Genomic DNA, 14,422 nt, shown 5'->3' on the forward strand with positions numbered 1-14,422 from the left:
ATTATTATTATTATTATTATTATTATTATTATTATTATTATTATTATTATTATTATTGTTATTATTATTATCATTATTGTTATTATTATTATTATTATTATTATTATTATTACTATTGTTATTATTATTATTATTATTGTTATTAATATAGTCATTAATAGCATAATCATCTTCATCAGTAATACTACTATAACCCCATTAATAAAATAATATATAAAATAATTCAGTAGAAGAAAATAATCTATCACAGTGTAAGTTAATAAGTAATAGTGTTCAAGGAACTAGGTTGTAAAAGATAGAAATTATGTGTTATAAGGATAAGTCTCTATATATGTATTAGTTGTAAGGAATAGTTAAGTTGTAACGTAGTGTAAGCCTATGTGTGTGGAAAAATGGAGGAGATGTGAAGCTGAGGACTTCGAATCAACGCTTTTGTAACGACACTACTCCTCGAGAACTCAAGTAGTTGAGAACTATCTATTGTTAAACAACTGTCGAGCGATTTTACAAGAGTTTTTCTTTTTTTTCTCTATTAAATAATCTAATAATAAATTAAAGTTCAAATATTGAGTAAACCAACTAAACAAACTCGTCTTATAATTTATTATTAAATTTAAATTCCTCTCCCGCACTGAGACCGAGTATTTCAATACTCCCGGGCGAGAAGCCGCCGTCGGTAAGATCCTTAATCAAAAATAATAATATGTTATAAACTAGATGGAGGCATAACAGCTGCAATAAAATAGCGCCACCTATCTGAATAAAAATTTTTTCACAGATGCATTTGGAATTTTACTCCATCGGGATTCTGGGTTAATGGGATTATATCCAATCAAAAATCTTGGCTATCGGAATCTTGGTAATTAAAAATCTTGGCTATCGGAATCTTGGTAATTAAAAATCTTGGCTATCGGAATCTTGGTAATTAAAAATCTTGGCTATCGGAATCTTGGTAATCGGAATCTGGGCTATAGGAATTCAAGTCATCGGAACCTATGTTATCGGTTATTTAAGTCATCACTTTCATGGCTATAGAGGTCTACCCATAAATAATTGTTTTATGTTTATTATAGATTGAAGTAAATTGTTTTGTCAGTTGTCTTTGTTGCCCTCTCTTTTGACTTTATCTAATGAAAATTAACTTAGCAGATAATTGATAATTTTAAGAATTTTTGTAACAAATAAATTATGGCAAAAAAAAAATTGACATTTAGAAATTTTAAAAAACTACAAATGCAATTTTTTAAAAATAATTTTTTGGAGCGAATTTATTTGTTAAAAAAAATTAAAAAATTGTCAAGTGACAGCTAACTTTAATGTCATCTTTATCTATGGAACTTTAGAGAAATTTCCACTGTTGGCTTATAAAAATACAGTAAAATCTTTTAAAGTTTTCATGTTTTGTCGAAAATTTTCCAATTTTCCATGCAAGGAACTTAAGCTTCGTATACATGTACATATGCTATGCAGCAACATCAAAAAATGCGCTGGTTACAACAGACTGTAACCGTTTTAGTGTCATCTAGCGACTACAATACAAAACTTTCCATCATTTAAAATTTTAGCCATATTTTAACCTCTATTTGGGTAGTTAATTTAAGTACTCAATTTTTTTTGTGATGTATTTAATAAAAAAACAAATTTATAAATTATTTTTAAAAAGAAAACAAGTATATAGCTGAAAAAGTAAATAATGAAAATGTTTTTTGATGTTTGAAGTGTAATTGTAACGACAAATAATATTCAGATTGATCTCCAAATGACTGGTAAATATTTTGATACTTCTTGTTAATATTTGTGCTTTTATTTCATCAAATAAAAGTATTTTTTATTGGTAAAGAATTAATATTTTGTTTTTCTTATTGATTATTTTAGAAATTTATGAAAAATAAATTAAAAACTAACAGCATTTTTTAAAAATTTTTTTTTACGTTACACGTGGAATGACACTGAATTTGACAAACATAAGAAATTTTTTTAGAATTTTATAGCAATAAAATTATTATGAAAACACTGTATTAAAAAAGTTCCACATATGAAAATTTAAAAAAAATTATTCGGGGATAACTTCCGTATCATGTGGAAATTATTAAATCAACTTTGTTCAAAAAGAGAGTTTGCGAACACGTTTCATTTGGATTATAAGTTTCCAACGAGATAAACATCTTATTCAGCACAAAAAAATTTTCATAGAACGTGTAAATATTAATAAGTCGTTAGGTCTAATAATGACTAATGGACGGAAGAATTTCATTCAAGAAATTCATTATCTGTTTCAAAAAATGTATGTATGTATAACTTATAGTCCATAAATTAATATTTTTATAAAAAACTATATATACCCTTAAATTTTTACATCACTACTTGAATGCGTGATGAAATCGACCAGTTATTGATAAAACCGTTTATTTAAAAAACCAGCTGTCAACGTTTGAAGTGTAATGATATTGTTTTTTGAATTCATCATCAATAAGTCCAATAAAATTATTATTTTTTATCAAAGACAAATTTCAATCAATTTTTAATGACATTAGCGATAATAAATCAACTATGCTACTTTGGGGTTCAAATTTTACGAGAAATTTAACATGGATTCCTTCAAATTACATTCAATTAAAAATTTACTCGATTATAGTAATGTTTTGGTTGTTTGCCTGCTCGTTGTATTTTTCAATCGAAAATAATTTCTGACATCATTATTTATTATGCTTAATAAAATAATTACTAAAAAGTTCATCAACAAGTTGAAAAAAAAAGCGCTAAAAAATTTAGCGCAAAATGAGTCATGTAAAGAACAACTAGTAGTTTACTGCGTATTTTAGATGACAATATTTCAATTAGCAAATTGTCTAACTCGATCTCTTAAAATCTTCGATTTATGAGACAAATCAGGGAATTTAAATAATTTTTTATTTCATAAAAATCAATTGAATATTTATTACATGTATAATAATTGTTTAGGATATCTAAATAATAATTATTTGAACTATTGTTATCTGGAAATGTTAAAGAACCACCTCCTTAAAAATTTGAAGTTAGATAATTTGCTAATTAGACGTCGATATTTAAAATATTGTTTGGTTTGTATATTAATCGCTTTATGCGCGATTGGAGCGCTGCCAAATAATATCCACAAATAGTATGAACAAAATAGTGAAGGGATATTTTATTTAAAAAATGAACGTTAAATTTTTGTTTATAACAATCATATTTTTGGTAGTTTGGCAGAAACAAATTTACTTGTCGTCAATAAAAAATATCTCAAAAATTGATAAGAATTTGTTTACATAATTTCAAAGTTACAATCAGATGATCCTTAATAAATAGTGTAACATTTAAAAATTACTTTACTAAATGTTTACCGATTTTCAAACTATATTTTATCAATAATTTATTTACATTGAATCAATATATTCGTATATAATAAAAAGCGTGTAAAAATTAGATAAATATGGGTTCTCTTGATTTTCGAATTGCCAAAAAAATAAAAATGTAAAGATTTGTAAATTTTCATTCACAAATTTTTCAATTTTTCAAACTTAATAAAAAGGGATCAATGAAACTAAATAATAACGTTCTTTTGGATAATATCTCAAGCAAAGATATCCAACAAAAATATCTCACTTTAAAAATATGTCTACGGATAAAGCCCTGTGGGAGGTTGGAGATGGCGTTGTCCTCTTTAAAAAAAAATTTAATTAGTATAAGAAAGGTTACTAAACTGGTAGCTAAACTGAAAATATATATTTCTAAGTTTTACCTATAATTTGTAAAACTTAAAATACAAATGCAATAATGAAATTTTTCCAAATTTATGTGTAATTGTAATTTTAAAACATTTTAAAAACATGACCGTTAAAGCTAATCTCATGAGCTTTCAGATGCATTTATAAAAACTCGATAGCTTAGGGCGTTCAAAACTGTTTTTGAAAACAAATAGTGAAACTATACCTTTAAAATTTTAGAAAAACTTGCATAGCTATTAATTTTAAACTAAAAAATTGAATTGGCTGGTTTTTAGGCTTGATTTTGGTAATCGTGTGAAGAATATGTATGCCAAGTTTTATCAAGATCCCTTGAAGATTTTATTCAGCTGCACCGAATGGTTTTTTTTTCATATAATAATCCTTGACGATAATTATTTGATTAGAAGGGTAAGAGTAAAGTAGTTAGTGGGTTATCTATAGAACCTTCAAACGTAGATATGAGATGAACCAAAAATCAATCATTTTTTAACACAGCTGAAAATGGTAAATTTCCAAATTTATTTTAATTTTCGCTTTTCTTTTAGTAGAGTTAAATATAGACAATCCCTGTTTAAAAATATTGATTGAAAAAAAATTAAAAATGATGAAATTCGAATTCTTTTCAATAATTTCAATTCTTTTGTTTGTATATATAGATATACAGTTTGCATGGAGTGACCGCTTCTCAATTCTTTCAATCGGTATTTTTAATCAGGGATAAGAATTTTCAGTTAAAAAAAATGTATCATCAAAAGCCGACAATTTAATTTTTTTATTCCTTGAAAAGAATTGAAGATGATTCTGTGGTTAACTTCCTACATCGCAGCGTGGGCCGACTTTTTTCTATTTTTTAATTTAAAATAATATTTTTTCGAACATTTTTTTACATAAGTGCTTTTACCAAATCAATATTTCAGAAAATCTAAAATAATACTCAGACTCTACCGGCTTACTATTAAAAAAATCAAATTGATTCTAGAGAAAAAAATGTTTAATAAAAAAAATCATAAGTACTCAGTTAAAGTTTCATACAATTTTATGATATTTACAAAATATCAATAAAACTTTATAGAACCTTACCAGATCCTTTTCTGCACAAAAATTTTTATTAATTTGTAGTATTCGGGACATAATTTTGAACCATTTTTAACTATATGTACTTACATACCATGTGTCGTGACTCATATGCAGATATTTTTCCTATTATTTTATTAAAACCAAATGCTCAACAAATTTCATTTCTTTTTATATCATACATTGAAAAGGCCAGCAATAGCCTAATCGGCTCGGTACCTGCATTTCGAACGAGTGGGACCAGGGTTCGATTTTGGCACGCATTAATATTTTTCAATGATTATAAACAAAGAATATGTGCGTTACGTTGCCAGCCTCTGTACCGGCCGGGTTTTCTGTAGTTTTTCCCATAAGTTATGGAAAGTGAAATGTCATTATTGAAGTACCTTTCATACTTTTTTAAGCCGTAATGCAAATTCAGGTACTGATTATAACGCGTAAGTCGGCCACAGTCACAGCACCGTGTGTGTGTGTCGGGTATGAAAAAATCCCGACATGGAGTGATAACAATATCCCACCCTCCCTTGTAAAAATACTGTCCACGTGATACAAGTAAAACCTCCATTATGACATATATTGTTCGAGTCCTCCTAATATTTCAAATTACTATCAAATGTTTTAATGAAATCAAACTTTATTTGAAAAAACTCGCGCATATTAATGCAAATATAATAATAAAAACCTCTATTTTCCATGTGAAATATAAGAATTACTAAATTTTACTATCATTTTCCTTGGAATTGGAATGAATCATCTAAATAACTTCATATTATAGAGTACATGTATCGTTTTTGGCCACCTTAGCACCATTATTGGACAATTAACATTTGATTTAATTTATAAAAAATTATAATATTATAACCATATTTTTGTTGAGTTTTAAAAAATTTACATTAAAATAAATCGAGTTTATAAAAGTTTATTAATATAAATTAATTTCTATAGTTCATTTGAACAATAAATAGCCATAAACGGTACACTGGCCACAAACGGTACTTCTACCCTATGTACTTATTAAAATAAGGATTAAGACAAATCCATATTTTTTTTTTTTCTCTATTAAAATCATTCTACAGAATAACTCCATTTATGGTATTTAAACAAAGTAACGTGCAATTTAATTGTATTGTTTGTGGTTAATTATTATGAATAGATAAAAATCTGAAAATAATAAATTAACTAAAGCTGGATTTTTATTCTCTCGAAAAGTATGTATACTTGAATAATCGAATGACTATTTTCTTTATTATATCGTGGTACATTGGAAAAAGAAACATCTGGGCCCCCACTGAGCTCACAAAAGATGAAACTAAAATTGAACCAGCAGATGTGCTGGTTAGTGCGGTACAGGAAGTTTAATTTTACACCGACAACAGCTGACCCTTACAAGCCATCTTAAATGTTGTAGAGGGTGGATCCTTTTTGAATTTGTATTCTTCTATATACATATCTTTGAAGATTGTTGGGTAAAGTATAGTATTAACCCGCATTCAGACTATTACAATCTATTCAAACCTTGTCTTTCGATTAATGCAAATAGATGCTATTGAATGTATGGCAAACAAGTTATAATGCCTTGGTAATTATCGAAACAAATGTTATTAACACTACTTTTTAATTAAAAGAATAATTTTCAATCCAAACATTATTTGAAAAATTCTGAAAAAATGATGGGTTATCACTTAATCTTAAACGAACTCGTTTATTTTTAATGGCCGCGGTAACAATGATGCATAAAGTAAATTTTGTTGTTCTTTTTATGAAACAAATATTACTATATCTTTTTGTAATGATGAACTACATTAAAGTTTACTATGGTCTACATTAAATAAAGAAGAAAGATAATTTTTTTATTTTCAAGCTCGAAGCTCTTAAAAAGATGTTAAGCCATTTGAGCTAAAAATTTTTATATTTATTGAGAATACATTCTTTTTAAAATTTTTATTGCGATATCTCTAGAAAATTAATTTACCAACTGAAAGGCGGATTGTGGCATTTGATGGAAATTTTTAAACATAAAAATGTAATATATAAAATTAAAAAAACAACCCGTTTAGAAACTTAAAAGATATCTAACAACTTTTTTTCGCAAATTTTTAGAGTGCAATATCTCTTGAACGGATCACATTGATCGAATCCCTTCTTCCTAAGTTTAAACGATTGCAATAATAAAATTTCATTAAATATCTACAGATGAATAGGTTCTTTTCAATCTAGGAAAATGAAATAATATGAAAATTAAAGCTCGTTTAATGGGCTTTAAAATGCAATTTACAAAAATTCAATAAGTTATTTAATTAAAAAGTCATTCGTGAAAGAAACTGCTAAGATATGAATTTTTACAATTTTGAAAATTTTGAAACCATGTAATTTCTGAACTACTTGACTGATTGAGCTCATCTTTGAACTTGATCTTGGTATTAATCTAAAGATTAAGCATGTTAAATTTGAAGAAGATTCATTATGAATTAGAGGCGCTATCGTTCGGACAAGCCGCTTGTCGTGTATACATATATATATATATATATATATATATATATATATATATATATATATATATATATATATATATATATATATATATATATATAAACAAACTTTTGAACCATATATATTTTCTGAATCCGCTCGATGAACTGAGTCAGAAAATAGCAAAATTTTTCGAAAGTTCCGCCATCAGGGCAAATGCACTAGTGAGATTTCTATAAAATCTACTAAAAACGAAAGATATATAGGATATTCCATGTCAACTCGTTCTACCAATGGATTTTGCATCTCCGATTTCGCTAAAATTTGTAATGATACATAAATAGCAAAAAAACAAAAGAAATAAATAATTTCAAAATTAAAAAAAAATTCTAAATCATCATTTTTCCTTTACGATACTAAGCTCAAAGTTCGGGGAGCAATATTTTTGAAAATTAAAAAAAAAAATTCAAAGGATACAAACAATCTTAAAATCGCTGTTTTAAATTTAAAATAAACAAACAAACATTTAAATTCATAACGAATAATTTTTTGCATAAATTTTTTAGAAAATTCGTCAAAAAACATGAATTTAAAAAAAAAATTAAAGATCCAAATCGGACAATTTTCCACTAAGTTATGGCTATTTAAAAAAAAAAATCCCCGAAATCTTAAAAAATTCATATCTCCCGATTAGGTGGATGAAAAAATTTTTAAAAATTCATAAAAACCTTTTTCTAGGGGTACAAAAAAGTGTTCAAATTTCAGCGAAATCGGAAATGCAAAATCCATTGGTGGAACCAGTTGGTATCGAATGCCCCATATACTTTCGAATAATTTGTCTAATTTTATAATTTTAGAAATCGCTTATAAATATATTTTTTTATTTTTTTTTTCTCAAAAATTCATGAAAATATTTAAAAGGAAAATTTCGATTTTAAGGGATTATGAACATAACATTGAAATTATATATTTAGTAATTTTGTTGAAAATTTTATATTCTTTAACGGATAAGAAATCAAAGTTATCCAGTTTGGTGTGGAATAAACGTGGTTAAAATAAAAAAAAAAAAGTTTTAGAAACAAATGTAGTGATTAAAAAAAAAATTAAATTAGAGTATCGACATAGTCCAATGAAAAATATGAACACGAAGCAAGAAAGGTTGCAGCTGCTCCACCAGCAGTTCGAGCAGCTGCAACCTTGCTGAATATTTTCTCTTCTTTATTTATTTTTTTTTTCTTCTTCAATTCTTACTTTTTCAACCTCAATCTTCCGAACACTAAGTCTCCAGGTGCACAGCATATCGTTGATGGAATATTTTTTATTTTTCCTATAGTACTTCAACTCTTCGGAGCACGATTTAATAAATCAGTTCTTCTTAAAGTATATACATAAAAAATATGAAAAGATTTGTAGCAAGTGTAGTTTTTACACAGTGAAGGGAAGTTAATTAACTTGTTTAAAAAAAAAAAAAAAAAAAAAAAAACGTATTAAATTCAATGTTTTTCAAAATTTTTTACGTAAAAAATTCAAAATATTATACAGCATTTTTAATGATAAATAATTAGTATTATGTACTTATCACATCAGAAAATTTTAATTCAAAGAAATCATGTGAACTTATTATTTGAGTCGAGAAATTATTTTCATTGTTTTCTACCTAGTCCGATCTATTTTAGTAATTATAAAAGGCTTTAAAATTTTATTCTTTGACAACTTGAAACGTTGACGAGAACCTCAATCAAAGAATATAGAGGACTTTTTAGACAATATTCAATATTCTATAATAATGAACTTAATTAACAAAAAAATATTTAAATAGTATAAAGAAAAAAATTAATTCTATCCAATCAACTATTATAGAATAAATATATAGATTCATCAGAAAGCTGAGAATTTTTACTGAAAAAATACTATTTTATTCAAATTTCTCCTGCCCAAAAAAAAAAAAAAAAAAAAGAATCAATTGAAAAATAAAATTGAAAAGTAAACTGTCGAAATTAAAAAATATATATTACTTCAATGTAAGGAGCTCAAATTTTCATTGAATTTTAATGGAATATAAAAGATCTCCCTAAAAATGATATGAATCATCAGAGATAACATTTTAGGAAATATTAATTTTGTAGAATGACCCATATACTTTAAATCTTATGTATTTAAACAATTTATTATGCATTCTTTCTGTCTTCTTCACTCTCCAGATATTTTACTTGTGTATATGGTTTGTATATCGGCCAATGAGCTCTTTTATATTATTCAGCAGCCTCACAGCTAGCAGCTGTTGCTCTCCTCTTTTTCCTGCTCCTTTTTATGTGTTTATATGATGATGTTTTATTGCCTCTAGCCTCCGCATAGCTCGTCAGTCAGTGAGAGTTCGTCGTGTAGAGCGGGTGTTCGTCCACGTATATTTTCAGAATAAATTTATTATTATTGGAATTCATCGAGGCAAAAAGTCTTTTGACTGTTGACTACAACCACCGGATACACGCGTTGTCGGAGCGTAAAGCCGCATTTTTCTAGTGAACTTATATTTAATTTATATTATTTACTCTCAAATTTCTTTAAATTTAAGTCCATTGAAGAAATATTTAAAAGTGCTAAAACAATATCATCATATATATTTCCGTTAAGTTCCGTTATTTAACGAAACTCTATCAGTAGTTGAAAAATGGTGCGAGGTATTTCTCAGTGGACCAAAACTTTGAGCTTCCCTGCTCGGATATCGCCTCAAAAACCTAATAAAGAATCAAAATTTTATGTGGATCCATGCATGAGCCCTATACTACCACCAAATTCTATAAACGACAACATAGACAAAACGTTCGTTATCACTGACGAGGTTTGTATACATTACACTCACGCAAATAAAGACTTATGATAAATTTCAAATGTTATTGATGGCAATCTGATTTTCAATGATCTAGTTTCTGTCAAATGTCGACGTTTTTAGACTCAAAGAATCGATCGAGATCTATATCGATAAAATAGTCAATGAGAATTATGAGATTTTCGTTGATTTACGTAAATATTATTGATTTACTCGATTAGAAGTTCAACACTTTCTTTGATTTTTTTTAACTTACATATATAAACTTAGATTTTGATAAATATATACACGAACATAATAATCCAATTGTTGTTCTATTTAATTGAGTTTAAATAAAAAATAATTTTAATTAGCTTTACGTAGAGTGATGTAAATCGAAAGAAATTTTTTTAAATACATACTTAATTTATGACATAACTTGTTTTTTTACAGTTAAATTTTTCGATGACCTTCGAATAAAAACATGTCTTTAAAAGTGTCAAGAAAATTATCAGGAATATTTACATAATTTCGAGATGTTTTCTTTTTTTTTTCTTTTATTTTTCTCATTTTTTCTTCTAAAAAAAGAATAGTACACACGTGAATCATCATACTTCAAAACCTCGTTTTTTATCTATTAATTTATTATGATATTTAATAAAATTTCTTCTTAATTTTTTGGTATACACAATGGATTATAATTTTTTATGCTATTATTATACAAAATGAACGACGACGATATCATAAATCTTATACATCAAAAATTTATACAGATCAAGGAAAGAATAATCTTTAATTTTATTGTTGTATGTATAAATTGAAGATGGTGGTCAATATTTATTTTATTTTAAAGCTGTATTTAAAATATTTAAAATTTAGGATATTTAAAATTCAGGTGGTAAAGCGTACTGAATCCGTAGAGATTCTACATAGGTACTTTTGTATAATATTATAGGAAAAACTGTAGATTTCGAACTTTTGATATACTATACGCGTTATTCGAATATAAAATACAGAATAAAAATCAACGGGAGAAATAAAACTGCGGAAGTATGAAGGAGTACAGGTTACCTTGTGTTGACTTTTAAGAACTAGGTGGATCTTGTAACTCGTAATATAAAGAGAGAGGCAAAGGGGTGTCATTACTTGACTTGCTGCTGTTGAAGTGAAAAGGACGGGTAGCAAAAGCGTGGGAAAATACTAATACAGATGAGTTAAGCCAACCTTATGGTATTATTTTCTCAGAAAAACATTACATGTTGGATTAACTATAGTTGGACATATTTTACATGCAACCAACAAATATCAATTTATTGATTTCAAAATGATATTTCCTACGTATCAATATAAATACTTGTATCTTAGTTGTTTTAGTGTAAAACCTTAAGTTAATTTTTAACTGTAACTCAATTATTTGTTGCTAAAATCAAGTAAAACCATAAAATGTCCCATAAATGTATTAGCCTCATATTTATAATGGAGTATTTTCATTCAAAACGACATAAAACTAAAGATCAATGGGTTATTAAGCTAAAATGTGGAGTAATATTATGACCATATTTGTTCCACGCTAATGATATCCTCAGTAACATCTTCTTAATTTAAAAACTCCGTTTCCTTACTTTCTAATGTTAATGTTAACTTTGTTGGAGGCCAATCGCTTCTCGTAATGAAAATATTACTCGCATTGTTTCACAGTCATCTGAATATATATTACTTTTTTTTTTTTTTGATTAGTAATAATATTCGTTATTTTTTCTTTTTTGATGACAATACATTTCAAAGGTTAAATTGATCGATCGATTTGTTAATAATTAAATTTTGAATTTTGATCCTTAGTTATTTTTTAGTTTATCAAGCTCTAAAATTGGGAAACTATTTGAAAAACTACTCATTTTTTGAAAATCTTTGGACAGTGGTATTTGAAAATTATTTAGAAAAACTTTTTTCAAAAACTGTTCACTTGATATTTTACTAATTTTTTAAGTTATTTCATCATAAAAATCAGGAGCTCCTTAAAAGAGTGAAAATAGTTGGTTATTTTTTGGATGAAAAATGAGAAATTAGTAATTATTTAGAACTTTTTTTTTACTATTAAGATCATAATAATTGTTTTCATTTTTTTTTTAATTTTAATTGAACACTATGTTTATTTATACTTGAAATATCTGTTAAATTTTTTATAATTTAATCAACCAATATTACTTTTTCTTTTACAGAGTTATCAAGAAATGGAGACAAAAAAAGCAATTATGGAATCGATCGTTTACTGTATTCATCATAAAGACGGATGTAAATGGTCTGATGAGCTTAGGAAATTAAAGGTGTCTATTTAAAATGATTATTTAATTTAACCAGAGCTTTTCGACGTTAAAAATCTAATCTTATTAAGATATTAATACTTACCTGGTTTATTTTTCAGGCACATCTCAATACTTGTAAACATGATGCAATACCTTGTAATAATAAATGTGGTGCAATGATCCCTCGAGTGTTAATGGAAGATCATTTGAAATACACATGTTCTCAGCGTCGTGCACGCTGTGAGTCTTGTTCCAAAGAGTTCACTGGACAAACTTTAGAAAAGCATATTGGCAGTTGTGGATATGAACTTCTTTATTGTGAAAACAAATGTGGAATGAAAGTTCAAAGAAGATACCTCGATCAACATAAACTAGGTGAATGTGTAAAACGACTCGTAGCTTGCAGATATTGTAATAAGGAATTTGTCTTTGATACTCTTGGAACGCATCATGCAAAATGTGGCCACTTTCCTGTTGCGTGTCCTCATCGTTGTGAGACTGGTGTATTACCTCGAGAAGACCTGGAGATTCACCTTAAAGATCATTGTACTACACATCTTCTTTCCTGTAATTTTAAAGATGCTGGTTGTTCGTTTAAGGTATATTTCATTAAAATCAATAAATTTAAGCTTTTGTTTTATCAAACTAATATAATATTATAATACTTTTTCAGGGGAATCGTTTTGCTTTAGACAAACATTTAGAAGAATCTACTAAAACTCATCTAAGTCTCATGTGTAATGTTGTCACAAAACAGCAACACCAAATAGCGGTTTTAAAATCTGCTATGGCTAAGCTTTCTCCTAACTATACCGGTACACTTATTTGGAAAATTAGCAATTACTCATCAAAAATTTCCGAAGCAAAAGCTAAAGAAGGAGTAGAACTCATCAGTCCTCCTTTTTACACTAGTCAGTACGGATACAAACTTCAGGTAATTTTTTTGTAATTTTAATTTTGGTTCAATAATTAACAATTATCTTATCCGTGTTTTAAGCGCCAAAAATATATTGCAGATAACTACTGTGAAAATACTTAGTGAAAAATTACTTATCTGACTGTAACAAAAAATCTAAGACACGCATATTTAGATTTACTGAACTTTTTTTTTTTTTTTTTTTTTTTTTTCTAGGCATCAATTTTTCTCAATGGAAATGGAACAGGCGAAGGAAGTCATATTTCTATCTATATAAAAATTCTACCGGGTGAATACGATGCATTACTTCGCTGGCCGTTCTCTCACAGTGTTTCATTTACAATGTTTGATCAAACTACACAACCGGACAAAGCTTGCAATATTGTAGAAAGTTTTATTCCTGATCCTACATGGAAAAACTTTCAAAGGCCTAGTCGAGAACCAGATTCCTTAGGATTTGGTTTTCCACGATTTGTTTCACATGAAATGATCAAAAAACATCACTTTATCAAAGACAATGCCATGTTTATAAGAGTTAAAGTTGACCCTAGTAAAATCGTGGCAGTTTAGTGGCATGATATGATTTATTGATCTTTTTATAAATATATGAATTCGCTAATTATTAGAGCAACAAAACCATCAAAAACATTCTGTGAAATGTATGTAAATGTTTTGTGATTATATAATTTATCTCAGTGAAATAATTTTGTAAGATGCATCATTAAGTTGCATTTATGCTTTACATTCTAAAGATTAGATTTTAATATGTAAATATTTTTTTAAAAATTAAGATAATTTAAAATATTTTACAGAAATAAATCTAAAATTGTAAAAATTTTTTATTAATATCAATTAAAGTTATAATTTACACTTATTAGCAATTTTAATGAACAAATTAATTACAATAAAAAAATGCTTCTAAAAATTTTCCTTTGTAATTTTTATTACTTTTCACATGTGAAACTTTTTAAGTAAATTTTTTTTAATACTTTAATTGCTATAAAATTCCAAAAAAATTTTTAATATCTGTAAACTTCAGTGTTATGGAAAATAGTGTTTTTTTTTCTTTTTAAATATATATATATACTTCCTTCTTTAATTAGTTGAA

The 14,422-nt window shown here is 26.7% G+C and overlaps 1 protein-coding gene across 2 annotated transcripts; it reads left to right on the forward strand.

Annotated features, from left to right (window-relative positions):
- The first annotated feature begins 1,566 nt into the window (after nucleotides 1–1,566).
- Nucleotides 1,567–14,241, forward strand: Traf4 (TNF receptor associated factor 4). 2 transcript variants are annotated; one of them, XM_074238575.1, is made up of 5 exons: nucleotides 1,567–1,766; nucleotides 12,315–12,419; nucleotides 12,518–12,997; nucleotides 13,072–13,332; nucleotides 13,531–14,241. In XM_074238575.1, exons 2-5 carry the CDS (start codon nucleotides 12,327–12,329, stop codon nucleotides 13,882–13,884), a joined length of 1,188 nt encoding a protein of 395 aa, XP_074094676.1. In that variant the 5' UTR covers nucleotides 1,567–1,766; nucleotides 12,315–12,326; the 3' UTR covers nucleotides 13,885–14,241. The 2 variants fall into 2 exon arrangements, with proteins under 2 accessions (XP_074094676.1, XP_074094674.1); XM_074238573.1 differs by lacking the exon at nucleotides 1,567–1,766 and adding an exon at nucleotides 9,658–10,128.
- The last annotated feature ends 181 nt before the right edge of the window (nucleotides 14,242–14,422 follow it).

The sequence above is a fragment of the Cotesia typhae genome, unplaced genomic scaffold (genome assembly GCF_013202065.1).
Source record: "Cotesia typhae breed Kobodo isofemale line unplaced genomic scaffold, CoteBio_Ctyphae contig_22, whole genome shotgun sequence".
Classification (NCBI taxonomy): Eukaryota; Metazoa; Arthropoda; class Insecta; order Hymenoptera; family Braconidae; genus Cotesia; species Cotesia typhae.

Coding starts and splice junctions, on each gene's coding strand:
- Traf4 (XM_074238573.1), top strand. CDS start 9,958: ATGGTGCGAGGTATTTCTCAGTGGACCAAAACTTTGAGCTTCCCTGCT. Junction 12,998..13,071: donor ATGCTGGTTGTTCGTTTAAG/GTATATTTCATT, acceptor ATACTTTTTCAG/GGGAATCGTTTTGCTTTAGA. Junction 13,333..13,530: donor AGTACGGATACAAACTTCAG/GTAATTTTTTTG, acceptor TTTTTTTTCTAG/GCATCAATTTTTCTCAATGG.